At 41.0% G+C, this 22,049-nt stretch overlaps 2 protein-coding genes across 4 annotated transcripts in view; both read right to left on the reverse strand.

Annotated features, from left to right (window-relative positions):
* The window catches only part of gtf2ird1 (GTF2I repeat domain containing 1), a 30,653-nt gene extending 23,205 nt beyond the window's left edge, over positions 1–7,448 (reverse strand). Inside the window, 3 exon segments of the mRNA XM_063895902.1 lie at positions 1,003–1,144; positions 1,923–2,055; positions 7,213–7,448. Coding sequence (XP_063751972.1) covers positions 1,003–1,144; positions 1,923–2,051 — 271 coding nt within the window. The 5' untranslated portion in view covers positions 2,052–2,055; positions 7,213–7,448.
* Positions 7,449–10,171: 2,723 nt separating this feature from the next.
* The window catches only part of clip2 (CAP-GLY domain containing linker protein 2), a 36,355-nt gene continuing 24,477 nt past the window's right edge, over positions 10,172–22,049 (reverse strand). For all 3 annotated transcript variants that reach the window (XM_063896140.1, XM_063896139.1, XM_063896141.1), the window contains 9 exons: positions 19,564–19,947; positions 18,880–19,455; positions 18,534–18,591; positions 18,109–18,192; positions 17,015–17,171; positions 12,039–12,198; positions 11,203–11,391; positions 10,913–10,972; positions 10,172–10,816 (listed from right to left, as the gene is read on the reverse strand). In XM_063896140.1, coding sequence (XP_063752210.1) covers positions 10,805–10,816; positions 10,913–10,972; positions 11,203–11,391; positions 12,039–12,198; positions 17,015–17,171; positions 18,109–18,192; positions 18,534–18,591; positions 18,880–19,455; positions 19,564–19,947 — 1,680 coding nt within the window. In that variant the 3' untranslated portion in view covers positions 10,172–10,804. The remainder of the gene's footprint in view (positions 10,817–10,912; positions 10,973–11,202; positions 11,392–12,038; positions 12,199–17,014; positions 17,172–18,108; positions 18,193–18,533; positions 18,592–18,879; positions 19,456–19,563; positions 19,948–22,049) is intronic.

Here is a 22,049-nt window from a genome sequence, read left to right on the forward strand (position 1 = left end):
TCATACTGCCTGTGCTGCAGCTCCTCTTTTCACCCTCTGTCACCCCAGTCTGCTCTGATTGGTTAGCTGGCCAGCTCTGTTGTGATTGGTCAACCGCTTACAGATGTCCCGACAAACATGTTTTGAAGTGGATTATCTGATTATATTAAAACTTCTTTGTTATTTTGGAGATTACTAAATCAATTATTTCTCTATAAATGTTGATGTTTGGATTTAAAATAGTCTGGATTATTGGAAATCTTTGGGTCACACAATCTGAAAAACATATCCACCACAGGAATCTAATTCGACTAATATTATACAATTAATATAAGAGTGTACTTTTTTATCTGCAGTTATGGCAGAATCATCAGACTCTTCGGCCATAAGTATGCATTTTATTTCTTACTTAACAAGATGAAGTGGAGCTATGGTTCCCTGTAACTGGCATTAAAAACTAATTCACCTTGAATAACCAGCCTAATGAAATCAACCAGCAGGAAAACGCTGTGCAGGCGCAGAACATTATACGCTTTTATACTCTAGTGCTCAAGGTCAATAGGTGGGGTTGATGCGGTTTTCTTAAACACAGCTCAGCTTACAAACTTGCATACTCGTTTGTTTAGAGGAAATGAAGGCTTGCAATTTGTGTAAGAGGTATACTGGAATATCTGTGTGAGTGTTTGAGAGGCCACTTGATTTTAAACCTCCTAATTACACCATCATTTGCACTTATCTCCTCCTGATCAAGCCTCTGACAAACTTACTGTTTAGAAAGTAGATTTTAAGGTGTGAGCAGCTGTTTTGGAAAAGTATCTCATCCAATGTGACACAATGTGTGAATCTGCAACTGCTGTGGAAATAATCTGACATCGAAATACAACTGCGAGCTGCTGCAGTTATTGAAGTGTTCAGCTGAATCTGCAATTGTGCAATGACATAACTGCCAAATCCTACAGGGACGAGTCGGCCTAGCAGCTGTAGCTACTCTATAATGACTTCATAATTCACCATTAAACTTACGGCAGAACTTGTAGAAGTCTGTTTGGATTTCCCTCCTGGAGTTGAGGAACACTCTGCCCTTTTCTGTGCCGACTGCGATCACGCTGTCTTCGTGTACGGTGACACACGCCACCTCGGCGTTGAGCTTGGACATCGCCATGCACTGCAAAACAAGGAGCCATCATTTACTCACAAGGGATTACCATAAACTCTGAGCAGGACATGTGCTCCACTCAAGAGTGTATTAGGAAAAGTGAAGAGCTGCATCATTTCTCCTCTTGGGACGAGCAGGATATTACATTTTAGGGATGGCTTGACACCCTTTTCATGTTCGATACTTACACCTTGAGGTATTAATCTCACTTAAAAAGAAAATGTTCCTCTATGTAACACCTGAGCTGTTATTAGTTTGTTACTAAAGAGGCATTTTGTTTAACCGAGCTGTCAATAAAACATTATGCTCTATCTGTGAAACAAATATTCTACCCCACTAAAGGAGGAAGTATGACTCAGTAGTGTTATCCTGCTGCTTCTCTTAGAACAAACTCTGTTCAAAAGCTCAATCTGATTACTCTGAATAAAAAAGGAAGTATAGTCCCTGTGAAAAATAGAGATAACTGAGCCCTCAGTATGACATTGTAAAAATGAAGAAGCAATGTAGACCACAACTAAAAGAAGTATAACTTAATATAGAAATGACAGTGATATCCGCTGTGAATACCTCTGTATGAGTGACATGACTGTGTGCATATGGTAAATGCATGTCATGTAAACAGGAAGCATTCAACACCAGGTTTCTGGGTGGATTTTCACTCAATAAGAATCCTGACAAGCTCTCCAAATAGAAAATAATAATAATAACTTAAACTTAAATAGCGCCTTTCATGGTACCCAAGGTCACTTTAGAAAAGACATTGTGTGAGGCGTGTTGTGGGACGTACCACCGAGTCGAGGGCGGACACCAGGCTGGTGAGGATCTCCTGTCGGGCTGACACCTGCGGGGCCTGGGAGTCGCCCCCCCGAGAGTTGGTCCTGATGCCATCACAGGCCAGCTTTCTCATCTGAGCCATGCCTCTGCGGGGAGGACATTAACACAGTTTAGACGGGCAGCCACAATGTGACACGGAAAACCTCCGTACGTGAGCGGGCATTCACAAACACACGCAGCAGTGACCTGCATTCAAAGATTTCTCTGCTGACTTCATTGTGTTTGAAGTCAGCAAATATTAGCATGGATTCAAGGCATCGGTCCAGGAGGTGAATAAAGGAAGTAATCCTACAAGCTTTCATTAGCTCAGGAATAATCATCTAATATACTGACAGGCAGACTCTACAGCTACGCTAACCGCTCTGCATTACTCAGGAACATGCTCCTAATGACATTGTTAAAATGGTGAAGTTTTGCATGTTATGTCAATAAAGACATAAACTAGTTAGCACAAAAAACAGACATTCTGACAATAACATTGACAGAAAAGTGACTTCCTATGAGACCAAATTGTGTGATTTTCTGTGTCAGCATTAAAGTCTCATGAAATCTAAGTTAACATCAACTCAAATGTGCAAACGGCCAAGCTAACTAGTATTTGTAACAGTAAATATGTTTGTTAGCTGCTTAAAAAAATGCAAGATGGCACAGGAAGTGTTTACCATTTCAAACCATCTGTGCTACTAATAATGCATATCTGTGAGTTATAGTTTATATACCGTTTTTTGAAGGTCTAAACCATAGTTTTGGACAGTGATGGCGTGATGATGGTGCTCCAAAACCTAACAAGGGATAGCAAAAGTTCTAGGAATGTGTCCTGGGGGGAAATGCAAATACCTGAATATAATTTGGCAATCTATCCAATAGCCGTCGTGGCAGGTCATTCTAAACTACAAATGTCATGATGGCACCAGAGGGTAAGTCAGAGGTTCAACAAAGTCTTTAGGCCTCACTTAGCTACCAAATTCTATGTCCATGCCTCCAGCAGTGGGTGAGATATTTCACTAGTTAAGTAAAATCTTTTGACATAGTGGTGCTAGAGAAAGTCAATATTTGATATTGTGGACCCAACTTGTGGACCGACCCAAATCCCCACAGCCACACTGCTAGCTTCGCTAACAAGAAAAGCCATCTAAATTCAGCAACCTATGGTTTTATGCTCTTATGTTTGTCATTTGGGGCTTTTTAAAGCACTCAAATGATGTCATATGAGCCCCTACATCCTGTTTTTCTCTCGCTGACAGATGGCGCCAGAAAAAGAGATATTGACTTTAGATGATCAAGATAAGTCCTTAAGTTTCCACGACCACTAAAGGCATGGTGTAGCTACACAAAACACTAAACAGAAACTTCCTCTCAAAAACAAAACCATGTTTGACTCCCGGTAACAAGACACACTAAGTATATTAAGAAGCAAACAGATAGAAAATACTGTTCGGCTAAAGCAAGGCACTATGTTCTCATGGCAACTGAAACCCGTCTCCTTGGAAACTAATCTCGGGGCATTTGAACAATGCGGCTCTGGCCTTTAATCTCTCCAGACACTGGGAACCATTATACTCGCCTCTGGCAGGCCCACACCACTGACTCAATAGAGAGAGGACAGAGAGGCAGAGAGAGATAGACGGCGAGGGGAGGGTGGGTGTGGTGGGGTTCAGCTGCACCAGTCTCAACATGCCAAGTCTATTGGCCATCTAAATCTGCCTCCCCTGGGGCCACAGCAAACATTAGCCCCCTCCCTCCTAAATGATTGCGGCCTCGAAATAGATGGCCTCTTTCCCTCACATATTTAAAAGGCAAAGGAAGTAGCGAGGCGGAGGGAGGAAGGTGGAGATAAGCATCGGCTCAGAATAATGCCATGTTGAGGAGGTACAATGTCACGGTCCTGGTGAGGCTCTCTGTGAATATTAAACTATTCAGCATGCAAAGACTACTCGAAACACAACACTAAATAAAAAGAAACCCAATTTTCTAATCCTGCAGTTGCCTTGTTGATAGTGACTGACAGTGACATAATAGTCTAATGGATCGTCTGGCGTCTAAGACCCACTGACGATGAGATCGTTTCCTAAAAAGATGATTAGAAAGAAAGACAAACTATAAGATGCTTCGGCTTTTCAACATTCATAATGATGCCTTTTTACGACGTGCATCTTGCAGGGTTTTTCCTGCATCTTAAAATCCTGGGCACACTGCCGGAGTGCCATTTGGAGCTAACCTCTAAGTGAATTTAAATTGTCTCAGGAACTGGATTAAACCAGAGGACCTAAAAAGGGTCTGTAATGCAATAAAGCTGTTTACTGACAGAGGGCTACTTTGGCTCCAAAAAATGTCAATGGAGTGGAGTCAGTGAAGGTGACCAAATGAAGGTTTCTGTTCGCTTGAGACAGGGAAGCTTTCACAGCTCTATGGCAGACTTCTTGGTCTTTGGAGTTCTGTAACAGGGGAAACATAAGTAAAAACAAGTCAAAAAGGCTATATTTAGACCAGGTTTTTTATTGTTTCTTGGAATAAATTACATTTAGCATGTTAATACTCTACTATGATTAGGAAGTTAACCTCTTCATATGCTTCCTTTGTCAAATCACTATACCTGAAGTGTGCTTTCCTAGTCTGTGAGGCACCTGTCACTCTCATATCTGTGTTTTTGATGGACAACATGTGTGTCTTGCTTTAGCTGCAGACTCTACTTATAATATACATGTAAGTGTATATCCTCTCCATACTGTGGTAAAACCCAAGGCCACTGTAGCCCTGAACCCGTAACCTGCTTTGTTTGTATGCTGGGCATGTGAAAGAAGATGCACAAGCCTACAGGTGACACAATACACATTCCTGCCAAAGGTTTCACGCTTCTCTTCTGATCTACAGGTGGCTGTGAGGTGCGAGAGACAGCATTTGTTAGGCCTCAAGGATACACACATTCCCTGTTGGTGAGTAGCACTGAATGTCAACAGATAGCTATGTTTTTATTGACAGGATTTAATCTCTACAGTACATTTATCATTCTGATTCAGCCACGACATGCAATTTGAAGTAAGCTACGTGTTGTTTATAAAGCACACAATGCCATCAATGTTTCACATCATTGTGTCTTGAAGGAAGAGAAAGTACGACTGTGGTTTTGAAATCTGCCAGTAGGTCAGGTTGTGGTTTCTCAGCTTCTAATCATTCCAACATACAACAACATAAACCTGGTCACACCGTGTGCCTGAGGCTGTGCACCATTTTTATAAATCATTACTGATGTGAGTCAAAGCAGCGTACAATGTCAAACAAAGGAACAGCGTTACACATTAGGAATAAAGATACGACAACATTAACATACTGTATGATAATATTGTATACGACATGATCAATCAACAGGACTTATCATGCAACACTATTAAGAATGATCCTTTTACACCCCTATCATTGTATGATTGAAATGGCTATAATAAGAGTAATCATGCCATATCATGCATGCAATATGTTGTGGTAATTTAACAGTGAATATCTTTAAGTTGGGATCTCAGGACATATGGAGCATGTATATCTGGTCAAAGATACTCTACACCCTGTGTATTTTTGCAAACAGAGTAACTTTACACTTGCACATTCATACAAGATATTTTAAGGCACATACAGGGCCAGGATTTGTGGCAAGGGTTTCTCATGCTGGTCAATTCTGGCAGGATATCTACTGTTAAGTTCACATCACATGAGAGGGGAGAGGCATTACTTTGGAAAGCTGGACCCAGGAGAAAAACCATGAAACCACAGGATATGAGACCTGGGTGCAATAAATAAAGTCAGGGTCTGTTCTTGCACAGGAAATGAGCGTGTGTGTACAAACTCTCTTGTGAATTAAATCAGCCTGACAGATGCAGCTGACAAAGTTGAAGGCTAGTCATCATTTTTATAACTTCTTATAAGACAGCTGATAGCAAACTGAGAAGAAAACAGCACTTTAAATAATGTCAGGGTTCAGATGTACACACCAAACACATTTGAGATTGCTCTAAATTCAAGTCTGTTTTAAATCCAGTGGTTTTTTTTGTTTAGGAAACACTTCTAACCTTGCCCCTTTGAGTAAAAACTGTAATAAACAGTTACAAGGATAAGTTATTGTCAGAATAATACACAGTAAATGTTTTTATAATTATAATTGTGTCAGCAAAACTGTTAAAGATGGAGCTCATTTGAATGACTTTGTATACAGGGTAGCTTGTGAATTTACTCCAGGTGTAACTAAAGTCTTGAAATTGATGATTATATTTCACATCATTAATCCAAATCTGCACAGTAAATGTAGGCCTAGATATTAAATAAACACATGTATAGATGACTACTTATGCATGTATCTGCACACTAGTCACTTAAAACATTATCTTGCACTATTTTATTTCTGTTCTGTTTCTTCTTGCACTATTGTTGTTTATGTCTTATTTATATTTAGGTTTCATTGTTGAAGGAGCCTGGGACTCCATTACTACACTGCTGTTACTGTGTGCAATAACACCTATTCATCTTTGAAATGTGATGGAGTAAAAGTACACTTTCTACCTTTGAATTGTAGTGGTGCAAAAGTACAAACTAACTAAAAATATAAGTACAGTAAAAAGACAATACTTCAGTAAATGTACTTAGTTACTTTACACCACTGGTAATAAACGATAACGTAATGAGTAACCCATTGTTTACTGCAGCTTAATAGGGTGTAACACGGCTGTAATTAACTCAGCTAGGCTGTTAGTCAAAGCTTTCCATATTTATATAGCTTTGCTGAACTTCACATGTTTGGTTTTTCTTTACACTTGCAACGTTAGCTAGCTGGCTTTGTTGTAGTAGCTCGGTAACCTTATCAGTGATAGCAATATATGGGGGATAATTTAGCAAGCAGTGTCCTAATCATAAACACAGGCTAGCACAAGGTTACATGGAGACGTCCCTCTGAGGTTAACTTGACTCCTAAACAACAATAACCCTGTCTCCGCTATTCACCGTGAGCGTTATGTCAAACTAATCAACGCTGGCTAATTAGCTAACGGTATCATAATAACCGTTGGGCTAACTAGCTAGCTTACACTCGTTAGCTTTGTGGCTAGCTAGCGTTAGCACTTTCCTTTCATCTCCTCCTCCCCAGTCCAGAAATTAGGTTATAATCTGTAATTTCTGAATGTACAGTAATACAAAACAACGCGTTCAATGAAAGCAAGCCATGTAACTAGTCATGAATATTAAAAGGGATAGCGAAATCTCACCTTAATTAGCGATTAAATAGCCTTGTTGCTGCTGTCAATCCCGGAATAGGTTTATTCCCCCGTTTTAATCCATCAGAAACACTCGCAATTCTCATCCACAATGTCCTCTAAAACGTCGTAATCCGCAACATCACACTGTTGACTTCGATGGCACGTTTTACAGTCTACTATATATGTATTTAATCTAAGTTTATTTCTGTTTTTCCCTTTAACAGAGCAGGGTGTCCCTTTCCCCTTTCTTTGTTCTGTAATCCAGTAAAATTGAAACTCATTCGCCTCCTGCTAATCCCAACCCAACTCAACAACAGCATCTATTGGCTGCAATTTACATACAGGATTAACGGAGGAACCTCTGGAAATACCCTCGGGGAACAACGTTAACATGGAGAGGGAATACATTATTTTTTATTTTATTAGTGTGACTGATTAAATCCCTGTCTGCCACTTGGCTGCAACTTCACACACTGTCAGTTTTGCTTTGCGCACAAAAAAAAATCCCTTGTAGACTGCATGAAAGTGGTTTGACATGATAGTATGCAAATTATTTCTAAGGATTAGTCCAAAGTGGATATACAGCATTGATCTTCTGGTCATTACTGTACAGTAATACCATAGCTCTTGTGATTGCCTAAAATAGCTTGTCACTTTTTAATATAGGAGAACGTTCATATCCTAGTGGAAAGGAATAAAAAGGGATCTTATAATAAATGTGGTCAGATTTATATTAAACAAACCTAATCATAAACCATGTATATAATCCACTATATCACTCTAATCTGGTTAGTTCAGGTTACATTAATATATGCCTTAACCGCAGTGAAATAATTAGTCAAACAAAGAGCAAAACATGGATTTGTGCCTGTGCTTTTTTTTATTGCTCTTGCCGAAAAAGTTATCACTTTTTTATTCAAATGTCACCAGCATAACCTATTTGCCCTTTAGTAAAAAAAAACGGGGATTTGGATAAAACCTGACATTTGCCAAGGCCGACAAGTATAAATGATCTATGTGCAGGTTTGAAATCCAGAGATTGTAAATAAACATATAATGTCTGCATGTCAGGAGGTTGAACCCATCTTTCCACACATCTCTCATCAAGCTGCTTTAATAACAAAATATTTGCCTGAGATGAAAAAGAGGATTGATTTTGTCGTCTGTCTGTTTTGCTGAGGAATGGATAACTGGCAGAGGTTCCCAAACCACCAACTTCTCAGTGGTATTTTGTCTGACGCACAAATCTGTAGAACTATACCTATATTCCATGCTTTGCCCTCAAAAAACAGACGGTAGCATGAAAGAGTGTGAAATAAAACACCACCAACCCTTGCCCACATTGTTAATATTTAATGACTCAATCTCAGAAACCATTGCAGCAATAATCCAAAGGGTATGAACCGTCCAGCATCAAAGGCCATGTACAATATCCAATCGAAAATGTAAGTGTTATCGTCGCTGACCAGCGCCTGCCCTTCATGTTTTGCTTCATGTCTCTTGTACAGCAACAGAACCCTCTGACCAATACAAACAGGATCTCAGAGTGGAGTTATGGATTAAACAATATTCAGAAGATTTACAGTATAAATTATGAACGCGTCGTTAACATTTTTGCAAATAAACTCCTGATGTTCTCAACCTGGGGAATGATGAGAGAAACATTTCACACATTGTTTGGGTTTTAGCTCCTGTGACAGCCCTTCAGTATGCCTACTTCACAAAAGGTAAGTAAAATAATCAGAGGACATTTAGATAGAGCATCAAATAGGACTGCTATGTACCACATATAGGTAATTAATACTCGTGAATGGTTGAAGTCTGTACGGTAACGTAAAAAAGATACTGATAAGAGGTGCATCAATATAAGCTTAAGAGAACACAAAAGTCTGGAATAGTTAACTGGATTCACTCAAGCATTTCTTAACATAAATCAGAAATGAATTTAGGAGAATTCCTGTCAAGAAGTCCATCAAAAAAGGACTATTTTAAAAGAATATTGGTCCAAAAGCCCCTTTACCCAGCCCTTAAAGAGAGATTTATGATTGAAATCATCCCTATCAGTCCTGTTTACAGATAACTGTAGAGTACACGCTGGTGATCTAACTTTAGAATAAACCAATTCAATTTGTTTAAATGCATGTCAAAATCCTCATTTGGGATTATTTGCTTTTTTTGTTTGGATGATAACGTTTAAAAAGTGTCCGAAATTTAGATTCCAGTGTCAACTCTGAACTGTACAAACATTCAAAGGAACAGTAGTAGAGACCCTTTCTGCTGTCTTACTGAAGTAAACGCGGAGGCCACAGATGTCAGCATTTACTGTTTGATTTTAACTGGATGTGCAGGGAATGCCTGAGAACAAAAAGAAAGATTGTGAATGTGTAATTAAGGATCTGCTTCTTCTGTGTGGAGAACACCTTTTATCCGTCAGCGCTTCTTCACAAAGACAAAGAACCATGACATGAGTGACGTAAAGAATATGAAACAAATATGAAACTACAGTCACCTGTAATGGGTTCTTTCAGAAGTGGCTGTTGTATAAGCAAAGCAAAGGAGGCCAGGGGGAATAACGCTCTCTTTCCTCTCATTTCTTATATCGAGACACCATGTTGTGCCTGATAGCTTACTTTAAGATCCAGATCTAGACGTGGAACGATGACAGAGCAGACAAGAGAAGTGTAACTCGCTCCAGTATTTTGCAATCTTTTGTAAATGGCACAAAAAGGCTTTAAAAGGAGTAGTTTTCAGTATAAAATGGTACGTGATGATTGAAGCAGAAGCAGAGTATTTGCTGTACCCTGGGGGGTTAAGGAGAAGTGGATTGTGTTTCAGGAAGTGTAAAAAGAACAATCAAACCAAAAAACTGCCCGACATTGATATCCATTATAACACCAATACATGTGCCCTGATCACAGGCAAAGACCTTTTCTGTTTCATAAACAAAAGACAGATTTTGGGTGCAGTATTACTTGAACAATTCTTTTTAATACCACAGTTATTGATCATATTGTACACTAAAGCGGCAGCGTGAACACCGGACAGAGCTGACCGTAATGAGGTTCCTAAGAATTCTCATTAGATATGAAGTAAAGTGACAAACGAGCCAAACTCCCTAAAATAAAAGCCAGTCATTGATCTGAGCACCAAAACAGCTTGCTCATACAGGATTAAATCAAAGTAAAAGCAATAAATAAAAAAAACAGAGGGACTGAGATCTTCAGTTCTTCACGTCGTTGTCCATCAGCCGTTTGGCCTTCTGGTTCAAAAGGAGCAATTGTCACAGAGTTCCCGGCAACTTTAACACAATTTCTAACTACTGTAAAGCATCAAAAGTTGCCATACTGTACGCTCTCAGGAGTTTGTACCGGTAATATCTCTTCACGTCCCATTTCCTGTTTATATTTTATAGTACTTTAAGCGGTCTTCATGATTGGCTAATAGGTGCTTTCTGCAACAACACATAAATTCACTGGAGATAGAGATTCGCTGTTTTGGTTTTAAGTGTAAACTGAAATCTTCTTCAGGCGTCCATCGCAGGATCAGGAGGAAAACGTGTTCTTTAAGATGTCCCACTTCAGTCTGATCTCTTCTGCTCGTATCAGTGTTGCTCCTGGAAAGAAAGGAAACAACATGTCTTAGCACTGAAAGAATTAATGATGTGAATTAATACATATAATGGTTTCAAATGTAATGAAATAGTACTAACATCTCGAGTACTGCCGGACTCCTGATGATGAATCCCATTGGCTGAATTTGCACCATGCACCTGAAAAACACAGTCAACAATTCATAAATAAACCCAATTCTGAACATGATTGTTTTTTGGTGTTACATTCAAGGACTATTTCAACCCTTTGTGGCTGGGCTCAGATGTGGAGATCTTACACTGTTTCAGAGCCAGGGACCTTAAGATTTCCCTCGCCAACATTTCCTTTGAATCTTTAAATACTTTTCCCCAGCTGCCTCACATCAAAGCTATTGAAGGTAAGGTTTTACCGGGCTTTTCTCCGGATGTCTGCGCATGGCCTGCACCAGCTGGTCCACCTGCTGGTTGTGCTCCATGGCGTTCCTCAGGGCGTCCTCCGTGCTGAGCAGCCGCTGCCGGAGCCGGGTCATCTCCGAGTCCAGCACCGACGGGTCCAGCATGGAGTACCGCCGGTGGTCCGGGGAGGAGCGCTCCCGACCCTGAAACGCACACGGGGCAGGAGGGTGTCAATATTTCGTTAAATCATTCTATACCAACACGTAGCAGAATTTCATATTCCAACATAATACATCCTCTCAGGGATCATCTCAAGTCCCCTTCCAGCTGAAAAAATGAAACCTGTATAAGTAAATTAAAGAGTTGAGAGTTTATTTGGCACGGTTTAACATAAAGACGCCATCAAGTTGCATTATGGGAAATGTAGGGTCTAGGTTTTTATGGGATTTTGACCCATTCAAAAGACTATAATCCCTGCAGCGCTGACTTTCACTGTTTTAAAAAGTAATGCCTCATAGTTTTCCCATCTTTATTTAAGTATGGAGTTGCTGGAGTATTTTTTAAATCACGGCAGGCATTAAAAATGTGGACATTTAGCAAAATTCACTGGAAAAGTTTGATCAGAATTTGTATTCCGTTCATTACGAAGCTGGAGCCAGGAGGATAGCTTAGCTTCTTTTAGCAGCTGAGTGTATACTTTCTTACACAATTAGTATATGATCTCTTGGTCAGTTACCATCGATTTCTAGGGTAGAACGCTCAAACCTTTGTGTATGTTACATGATACTAGCTGGGGAATTAGCAACCACGACATTACTAGAATAGGGGGAAGTAAAAGTAATCTCCTCACCAGCAGAAGCAGTTTCTCGCGCAGGCTCTTGATGTCCTCCTGAAGTTTCTGCTCCTTCACCTTCCACTCGGCCTTGTGCACTTCCCGGGTCAGGTCTTTCTCCATGTCCCGAGAGTGGCGATGAGACTCCAGGAGTAACACCCGCAGTTCATTCAGACTCCTGGAAACACAAACAACAAAAACATATGAGCAACAAAACGAACAGGAGAGCTTGAGTGCGTGGTCGTACCATAATAGAGAAACGGCAGGTCCTTCCTCTCTGCAGCAGTCAGACTTTACAACCACCACGGCCCCTGGTACACCACCACACACACAATGAATAGTATACCCATGATGCACTGCCTGTACATATAAAACTTAATGTAAACACGCATGTGCAATATACCCTTGTGCAATTCACTGTATCTGATTCTGAAAAACAGAGAGAGAATTATTGCTATGAACTCTCTAAAGAACAAATAAAGAGAAGTCATTTCTGCAGTCAAGGATCATATAAGTGGTACATCTGCTCAGAACCGGCTCACAGGTCATTATCGTTTTAAAGCTCCAGACCCAGGATGTGAATTATATATCAGCCGGTTGGGTCGGTTGGGATTGTGGAGGCGGCCTCACCTCTGCACATTTCCATATTCAAACATATTTGGCTGTTTACTCGCATACTAATATCAGTGGAAAACATACCCTGGTTATTCTTTCCTGTGACCAGGGCAGCTCATGTTATCCACAGGGGTGAGCTGCTTTAATGCCCTTATCTATGCTGATGTTTATTTATATGCACCTCACGCACCAAGGGCATCACTTCCTCTTTGTAATAAGAAATACTGTGTGCAAACATATTCCTATGTTGCTGAAATAGTTATTGTAAGGCGGATCCAAATGTTTTTCAAATCAATAATTCTTTTGACTTTTCAAAAATGATTAATTATGCATTAACTTCCAAATAGCCCATGAATTAAGCACTATTAGTTATTCCACATTATTCATTATAAATTCTCAGATGAATAGCATGTGTTTGTGTGTGGCTCTGTGAGCATAGGCTATCACTGTATCTTTAAGATATGCTATTAGCATTTTTTGTTGCCTTCACATATCAATAAACTGCTAAAAATCCTTGAAATGGACAATAATAACACAGTAGAGTACAAAATAATTTTAAACTGACTGTACGTTTAAGGAAAGTGTCACAGCTGACTGAGCTTCAAAGCCCCAAAATATTATTTGGCGCAGTCCTAGCTCTAATGTATGTATTTGTTGTGCATGTAAATGGTCTGCAATAGTTAAAATCCCCCCCTGCGTGAAGTACCTCCATTGGACTCGGTTGCTCTATCACAACAGAGCCGGCCAGCTAACCAATCAGAGCAGATTGGGCTCTGGTTTCAGACAGAGGGTGAAAAGAGGTGCTGCAGCACAGGCAGTATGAGAAAAATAAAGAGCTTTTTGAACATTAAAGCATGGAGACATGTCCCAGGAGAGACTCTACATACTGATATACACCTGAACATCAGCAGGAGAGGACTCTTTAAAGTAGAGACACTACATACTGATACACACCTGAACATCAGCAGGAGAGGACTCTTTAAAGTAGAGACACTACATACTGATATACACCTGAACATCAGCAGGAGAGGACTCTTTAAAGTAGAGACACTACATACTGACATACACCTGAACTTCAGCAGGAGAGGACTCTTTAAAGTAGAGACACTACATACTGATATACACCTGAACATCAGCAGGAGAGGACTCTTTAAAGTAGAGACACTACATACTGATATACACCTGAACATCAGCAGGAGAGGACTCTTTAAAGTAGAGACACTACATACTGATATACACCTGAACATCAGCAGGAGAGGACTCTTTAAAGTAGAGACTCTACATACTGATATACACCTGAACATCAGCAGGAGAGGACTCTTTAAAGTAGAGACTCTACATACTGATATACACCTGAACATCAGCAGGAGAGGACTCTTTAAAGTAGAGACTCTACATACTGATATACACCTGAACATCAGCAGGAGAGGACTCTTTAAAGTAGAGACACTACACACTGATATACACCTGAACATCAGCAGGAGAGGACTCTTTAAAGTAGAGACACTACATACTGATAAACACCTGAAAATGAGCCCCTTTAACAACCCATCCAATACCTCTGTAATATGTGGAGTGCAGTGTTGTATTTAGTTGTCAATATCGTGTTCAGGTTCGTTTCTGCTGACCCCCAGTGGACAAAAACACAAGTGAATGCATGTTAAAGGAAAGTAAGAGGTTGTTCTACTTCTCTTTAATGAAGCAATGCCCTCCACATCCCTGATGGTGTATTCTTCTCCTCCTACGCAGTTCCCTGCAGCGCCTCAGGCTCCTAACTATGACAGCGCTCTGCTCAGCAACATTGATTTTTTTCCCGCGACATGCATAGTTATATGGGGCTGTAATATGGTTTGGTTCAAAAAGAAAAAAATCGATATATTTCTTCCACCACACGCCGTGCTAGTAATTGGCTTTCTTGAATTATCTTCCAAAGACAGAGACGTGTAACAATGTTTTAACTGTAATGTACTCGTTTGTTTTCCTAAAAGGATGTCAGGCTCAAATAGCAGCGAAGATAATGACACTACAATCAAATAACACTCACTCAAGGGGTCTGCATCTCTCAGTGGATGGTGTAGATATATTTTTATTGCATATTACATAATTGCTGCAGTGACAATGCACAAAAGAAAATATTCTGCTGTAGCTAGAAGCACTTAATTTTAAAGCCTTGTAGCGTTTACTGACATCATAACCATCAATAATGTAAGAACCGTATAAAGCCAATAATGTAATACAATTAGACCAATCTGTAGCGTCCTTCAAAATGCATTGTCTAAATGTGAGTGTGTGTCAGAGCTGTTTAATGAAGCCCTGCACGTCTGCAGTGATGGCTTTCTCTTTGCACTTGGCTGGATTAAGAATGCCAAGTCACAAAAACAAAAATGGCTTTGGAAGTTTGGTGAAAAAGTGTGCCAGAAACGAAGAAATGCAACCTGATAGAGGCGGACTTCTGCAGGTTTGTTGTGCCGCCAAAGGACCCTAAATCTTGGGTCTCTAGTGTGTGTCCTCTCTGGTGCTGGGAACAGCTTAAAATAATGAGGTGCACAGGTATTCCCTGAACCTGCCGCTTCAGCTGCTCATATAATGAACCTCATTAAAGCTTAACTGAACTTTGTCTCTTTGTGTTTTTCTGTATCCCCCACTAGGCGATGATTACCTGCAGCTGCTGACAGAAATACAGGACGAATCCATCATATCGAAGCTGCACGGATCAGAAATATCTATATGCCTGAACAGTATGCATTTATTTTTCTAAATAAATACACGCCATGGTCCCCTCCCTGCCTTGTTTGCTACTTCCCGCTGAGACGGACGGATGCATACTGCAGTCCCTCACTGCCAACTCCACACTCCCTGATGAGGCAATATTCATCTAAACTTAACCAGCAGCAAAACCTTCAAAGTGCACATTAAACTAACACGAGAAGTACATACTTTGTGGATGTTGCATCTCTGTAATACTTAAGCTACTGTAGTGACAAACACCTCTCTGTATCCTTCGACTCACTTTGAAACATGAGGACATTTCTCACTATAATGAAACTCTTTAAAGCAAGAAAACAAACCTTTTTACTGTAAATGTGATCGTAATTTATAGAATGAACATCAAGCTGAATTGAATAAGACTTTTACCTAAAGATGGAGACCATAGACTCTTCTGAAAAATGCTTACTGGGGTTATAAATCCTGTGAGAAGTAGGGTCTTTTCCTCATAGACTTCTATACAATCAGAAGAGGAGTCGCCCCCTGCTGGATATGAATGAGAATGCACATTTAAGGCTTATCTTCATCGGCCTCCCCTTTCAGAAGGCTATATAATTTAGCAGGACACTTATGGCAGGGAATTACCATTACATTACTTTTATGACTTCAATAAAACAGTTATTGTATAAAACACTTCAATAAAACATAAGAACTGTTTTACTTTAGTTTGATCCATCCTATCATTAGGGCCTACATTATAGCCCAGGGTGTTAAAAGTTGTTGTTCTAATATGACTTTAGTGTAATAGTATAAGGATGTTAAGGGCCCTTACAGGTGCTTTTAATAAGTAATAACTCCTGAATATTCACAACGAGCTTCTGGCACAGTGAAACTAGATGCTAGAATATGTTCATACATTTAATAGCTTACTATTATTATTTCACAAAACATTTGATTATGTTTTATTTGAACACAGAACAAATTTCCCTTGTGTTTTCAAGTTTTAATTTAAAGTATTTTTCTCCCTGCTTCCTCTTTGCTATCCGTGCTGGATGCTGTAATAATATTTAACCCCTGGTGAAAGATTTATACACAATTAGTGACTATATAAGGGAGATAAATCACTTTTAATCTGGCTCTTATATTTAACATCCACACATATTTAAACAATCCTTATCTGCCAACCAAGCACCTTTTCACCCTCCGTCTGAAACCAGAGGTCTGCTGTAGGCGTGCTCTGTTGTGATTGGTCGACCGCTTAGAGATGTCCCAGCCCTTAGCCTATCACATACAATGTGTTAGCCAATAGAAGCGCGAGTGCAAATGACTGTATATTGGAAAATCTGAAAGGGTGTATCTTTCAGTAAATATTTGTAGAAGAACAATCTAAAGGAAATAAAACCACAAAGTCCTGATGGCTCCGCGGGGCGTTGTTCTAACCGCACCATTGGCAGCATCCGGAGGAAACCTCACAAAATGAAATAGCGTGAAACAAATAAAGGTGAAGATATGTGGAATGAAATCAATATGTGGCCTGTAGGCTCCGAGTCTCCGTCCATTATCAAAGGAACAACATGTCGTACTTCGGGGCGTCATGTCTGCGTTAGCGGGGACCATTTCTCTCAGTAAGTGCTGAGGCAGATTGTAAAATCAATACGGTGCTGTCTGCGTACCTCTCTTTCTTCAGCAGCTCCTGGCTGATATTGACCAGCTGCCCAGAGGCATCATGGGACTTCTTGGTCATGGACTCCAGCTCCGACTCCACTCGCATCTTCTCCCTGGCCAGAGCCTCGGCTTTCTTCTCTCCGGAGCGCACCTTGCCCTCCAGAGCTGACAGAAGGAGAATAAGGAGGAGGAGTTAATGTGTTTATCGTATCGGTAAATCAAGTTACATTCTTTGTAGTATGAAACCCCCCCCCCCCCCCCCCCCCGATGGGTTTCTATTCTTTCTTATTTATGCTGCTCAGTCAGACTAAAAAGACTGACTTCACTCCCATAGAGGACTGTAGTTTGTGGCCCATCACTGAATAATCCTCCACTTTGTGTCTTGCTGGTAAAATATTCACAGTCTGTTCTTCAAAGTGTGTCAATCTGATTATCCGAGTTACATGAGGAGTCTTTTGGGTCCTTTTGAAGTGATGGGAGTTTTTCAAAGACAGCCTTTTTGACAGATTTCTCAGCGCTGATCAAAGAATGAAACCGTGAGGATGATCACAATCTGAAGTGAAGCCTGCAGTCGATGAACTTACAGGGCACAGAAAACCAGAATGATATGACACCTCAAATGGTCTTTATTTAAATATGTCAGATCCAAAACAAAACCCAATTTGACTAATGCGCAGGAGATGATTTAACCAATAGTACTGCAAGAAACTACAACTCCCCTGCAGGCATTGATGGATTACTGAATGGCTTTCACATAGAACATCTACAAAGAGATTCTAAATGACACTAAAGGAAATATAAAAGACTACAAACATATAACAGCTGCAAAAAGACTTATAAAGACAACACAAAAACAATTTCAAGGAAACCCAAAAGACGAGAAAAGGGAGAAAAGAGCTCAGACAAAAGGAACGCCCAGAATGAACCACAGAGAGACACCCAACTATAAAACTATTACTATAAAAAGAGACTGAACAAGTCCAAGATCTGTGTGTCCTGCTACACAAACTACTGGTTCTGTAATCAATGTTTTGTCTCAAATATTGACAGATTTCTTGTCGTGAGAAAGCTCGGGGACATTTCTTTGGAAAACGACATTTACCTCCGATCTGGGATTTGAACGCTTCCAGCTGGGAAGAGAGAGTGGTCACCTCCTTCTCCCTTTTCATCAACTTCTCCATCGTCTCTGAAGGAAAACAGAACAACAGTCAGTTTCTTTTGCGGATAAAATGTTCAATAAAACATGAAAACAAAGTCCAGAACAGGCTTTATGTTTTTATCATCTCCTAAAGTTATAACACTGGATATTTGGGGGACAGATCTCTTTTAAGGCCGAGGGAGCCGGGATTCTTTTATGGCAACTTCAGACAGTATGAACTATATTAAATGCTAGAATGGGTGGTAATTAATTTACATAAGAGGCAAAGAGAGAGAGAAAGAAAAATCTGAATATAAAATCCTTTTAGGAAAATACAAACTAAAGTATACGCATTGTTTGTTTTTATGAAAGTAAAAGGACGGTGATACCTTCGACACTCTGCTTTAGCTTCATCTTCTCTTCTGTAATGTCGTTATCTTCTATCACCTGAGAAAAGATAAAGAGTTAGAGCTTAAATCAAAGCAGGGACAGCAGATCAACACTTGGTTATCTCATCAATCAATCAAGGTTTATTTTTGGTTCATTTGTCTCAGTGGACAGAATATGAATATGAAACCCTTTGTCGTTGGACCCTCACATCGGACAAGGACACCCCAGAGCTAATGGTAAACAATGGGAGACACCTTGGGGAAGGCAACAGTTGCCGGTGTAAATTAGAAAGATAATACATTTACAACACCAAAAAGATCTCCTCTCATCTCCTGTGCTACTCACGTTTGCATCGTTGGAGGTGTAGCGGTCGGCCTGCGTTGCCTGCAGCTGATTGGCCGTCACCCTCAGCTTCTCCTCCAGCTTCTGGATCTCCTCCCGGCTCTCGGCCTGGGCTTTCTGCAGCGCCTTATAGTCGCTCATCTTCTTCTCCGACAGCTCCAGCCTCTCTCTCAGATCCTCCGAGCTTCTGTCCTTCTCCATGTGGAGCTTCTCCATCTCGGCCAGCCTCTGCTCCGCCCTCTGCAGCTTCTCCCCGGCCTCCTCCAGGGCCAGCTTGCTGCTCTTGGCGACCGCCTCGCTCCTCCAGCCATGGTTCCCCTCTGCCAGCTGCTCTTTGGCCTCCTGCAGACGGGAGCAGAAGTCCTCGCGCTCCTTGGCGAGGATGGCCGCTTCGATCTTGTGTTTGGCCTTGAGGTTCTCCATCTCCAGCTGGTGCTCCGTCTTCAGGCTCTCCAGAGAGGCCCGCAGCTCCTGGGCGCCCTGCTCGGGGCCGGCTGCAGAGGGATGATCACCTGACAGCGTGGCCTTCAGATCCTCCAGGGAGCGCTGGTGCTGGATCACTAAGGAGTCGAATTTATCCTACAGGGGGGAGGGAGGGGGGAAAAAAAGATTAGAATATGTAACAATATTATAAATCCGTTCCTGATTGATTCATACACACAGCTCTTGAACAGTTGAACACAATACCTTCCAGGTGTCCATCATCTCCACGTTCTCCTTGGCAGCGTCCTGGACCTTCTGTTTCAGCTCACTCAGCTCCTGGCTCTTACTCTCCAGCTCGGCCCTGAGCGAGGTGACGTCCTGCTTACTCGCCGCTAACGCCGCCTCGTACTTCTCCTTCAGCTCGCTGCTCTCCTTGTTGTGCTCGCGGCCCACCGACGCCAGCTGGGCGCGCAGGACGAGGGTCTCCGGCGGCGCGTCAGACCCCGGGGCCTCGCCGTCGCCCTCATCCTGCTGCGAACCGGAGTCGGACCCTCGGAGCTTCACCTGCAGGTTCTCCATCTCCGCCCTCCGCAGGCTCAGCTCCTCCTCCAGCTGCACGATGCGACTCTGCTCCTCAACCGTGGTTTGCTGGCGAGAAAAAACAACATCTGTCAGCTGAAATGACCTCTGAGGGTTGCTCCCAAAGAATGACTCAGAAAAACCCTGCAGCTGCACGACGTCACTCCGAAGAACAGAGGTGGGAAGTAGTGTCATTTTGAGGTACTTTACTTGAGTATTTCCATTTAATGCTACTCTATACCTCTACTCAACTACAATTAAAAAGGGAGATAATGTAATTTTACTCCACTGCATTAATTAGAAAAACCTTTTAATAGAATGCATCTCTAAAAATATAACTAGTAGACTAACTGTTAAAGTCACAAAGAGTGAAGCAGAACAGTAAAATACTACTTGGTGCAACAATATTATCTAGAAATATCATGTATATAAATATAATTCTAAGCTCACATAAAGACCCATGAGTACTTTTACTTTGATAATACTTTTGTACTTTTACTCAAGTAAAGCATCTTAATACTTCTTCCACCTCTGCCAAAGAAAAGGTGACTCATCAGAAATCAGGAATAAGGAAATGTAAGGAAGACCCCGGGAGATCCCGGCAAAGAGACATTCAGCGTGTGGGCAGTGACAAAGTGAAGCATCGAGACTCCCTGCTCGGATGAAAGATGACACAGAGACTGACTCAGTATTTATTCATGTCCTACTGAGCATTCGACTGTAACATTAATGGGACATGTTCTCTGTTCTTGTACGGATTAAAGGAATAAGATTTAACCAATGACCGTCGGAGGAGCTTTCAGGCAGCCGAGAGAAAGATGGTTTTGGACAGGCAGAGACAAAGACGTATCTGCCGAGAGTATTAGAGCTGAGGTTTAATGAAAGAGGGTTTTCCACCCCTGCAACACGGATATAACGGAGAATAAACCCACTGACACTCCACATTATCTATCACCGCTTCCAGGAAACAACAAAGATCTTAAACTGAGTCAGACATCAAAGCAAAGTCAAATACCGTGTAACACATTTAGACTTTAAAGCTTCTTTATTCGATTTTTGGGGGATATTTTTGGGCCATTAATAGTCATTTGGAGTAACTGGACATCTGCTGGATGTTAGTTCAATATTTAGCACCTTTAGGAGGTTAGGTTTTGGGTTAGGTTTGTCAGTTTGCAAGCACATCAAGGCAAATACATCGGGTTAACTCCTTGAAACTTGGTGAAAATGTCAAATTCAAATGTACATTATCTTTTTTTACTTTTTAAAGAATTTTTGGGCAACCAGTGCCTTTAATATAGTACAGTCCAAAACAGGGAGACAGAGGGGAAGACGCGCGGCAAAGGGACTCAGGCCGGATTCGAACCTGGGTCCACCGCTTGGGGACCAAAACCTAGTATGCTATATACTAGGGTTTGGTCCCCAAGCGGTGGACCCAGGTTCGAATCCACCAGCTCTACCCACTGAGCTATACGACGGCCCAAATATACATTTTAATCCAATTTAAGTAAACTAATTGATTCAGAATGGAAAGGTTTTTTATGCAAATGGGACAAACGATTATAGGCTGAAGAGGAGCTTCACAGAAATGATGATTCTGATCCAATAATTGTTAAAAGTGCTTAAATGTGCTTTTTTTATTCTGCACCGCGTAGGAGTGTGTGTTTATCTTTCAAGTCAAATCATTGACAACTTAAAAGCAGTAAAATAAATCTGATTCATCTGTCCTATAATATAGACCTACTGTATATCATTGTGCCAAGTTCATTCTAATTAATAAAGTCAGTTAATTGGAAATACATGATGCGACAATAACGACTTTTCATTTTATCGGATTAATTTTAGTAGTACCCACGAAGTAGTGGCAATAATAATGATTACAGTTTACAATTCTGATGCTTCTGCAACCCGTCATTCATGGTATCATCTTCCTCCAGAGACATAAACCCAAGGAGCCGAGGGGGTCGCTGTGTCACTGTCCAATAAAGCAGATGAGAGGAGAGCACAGCCATTCCCTGATCAGCTACAAGCAGCCAAAACAAACACAGTAAAGCCGACAGCAAACCTGCACACAGCTCCACTGCAAACATCCTGCACACACTTACACCCCAATCAGATAAAAGAGGAGATTAAGGAGGAGGATCTACAGTGCACACATGTTAATTTCACCCCAG

The sequence above is a fragment of the Eleginops maclovinus genome, chromosome 11 (assembly GCF_036324505.1).
Source record: "Eleginops maclovinus isolate JMC-PN-2008 ecotype Puerto Natales chromosome 11, JC_Emac_rtc_rv5, whole genome shotgun sequence".
Classification (NCBI taxonomy): Eukaryota; Metazoa; Chordata; class Actinopteri; order Perciformes; family Eleginopidae; genus Eleginops; species Eleginops maclovinus.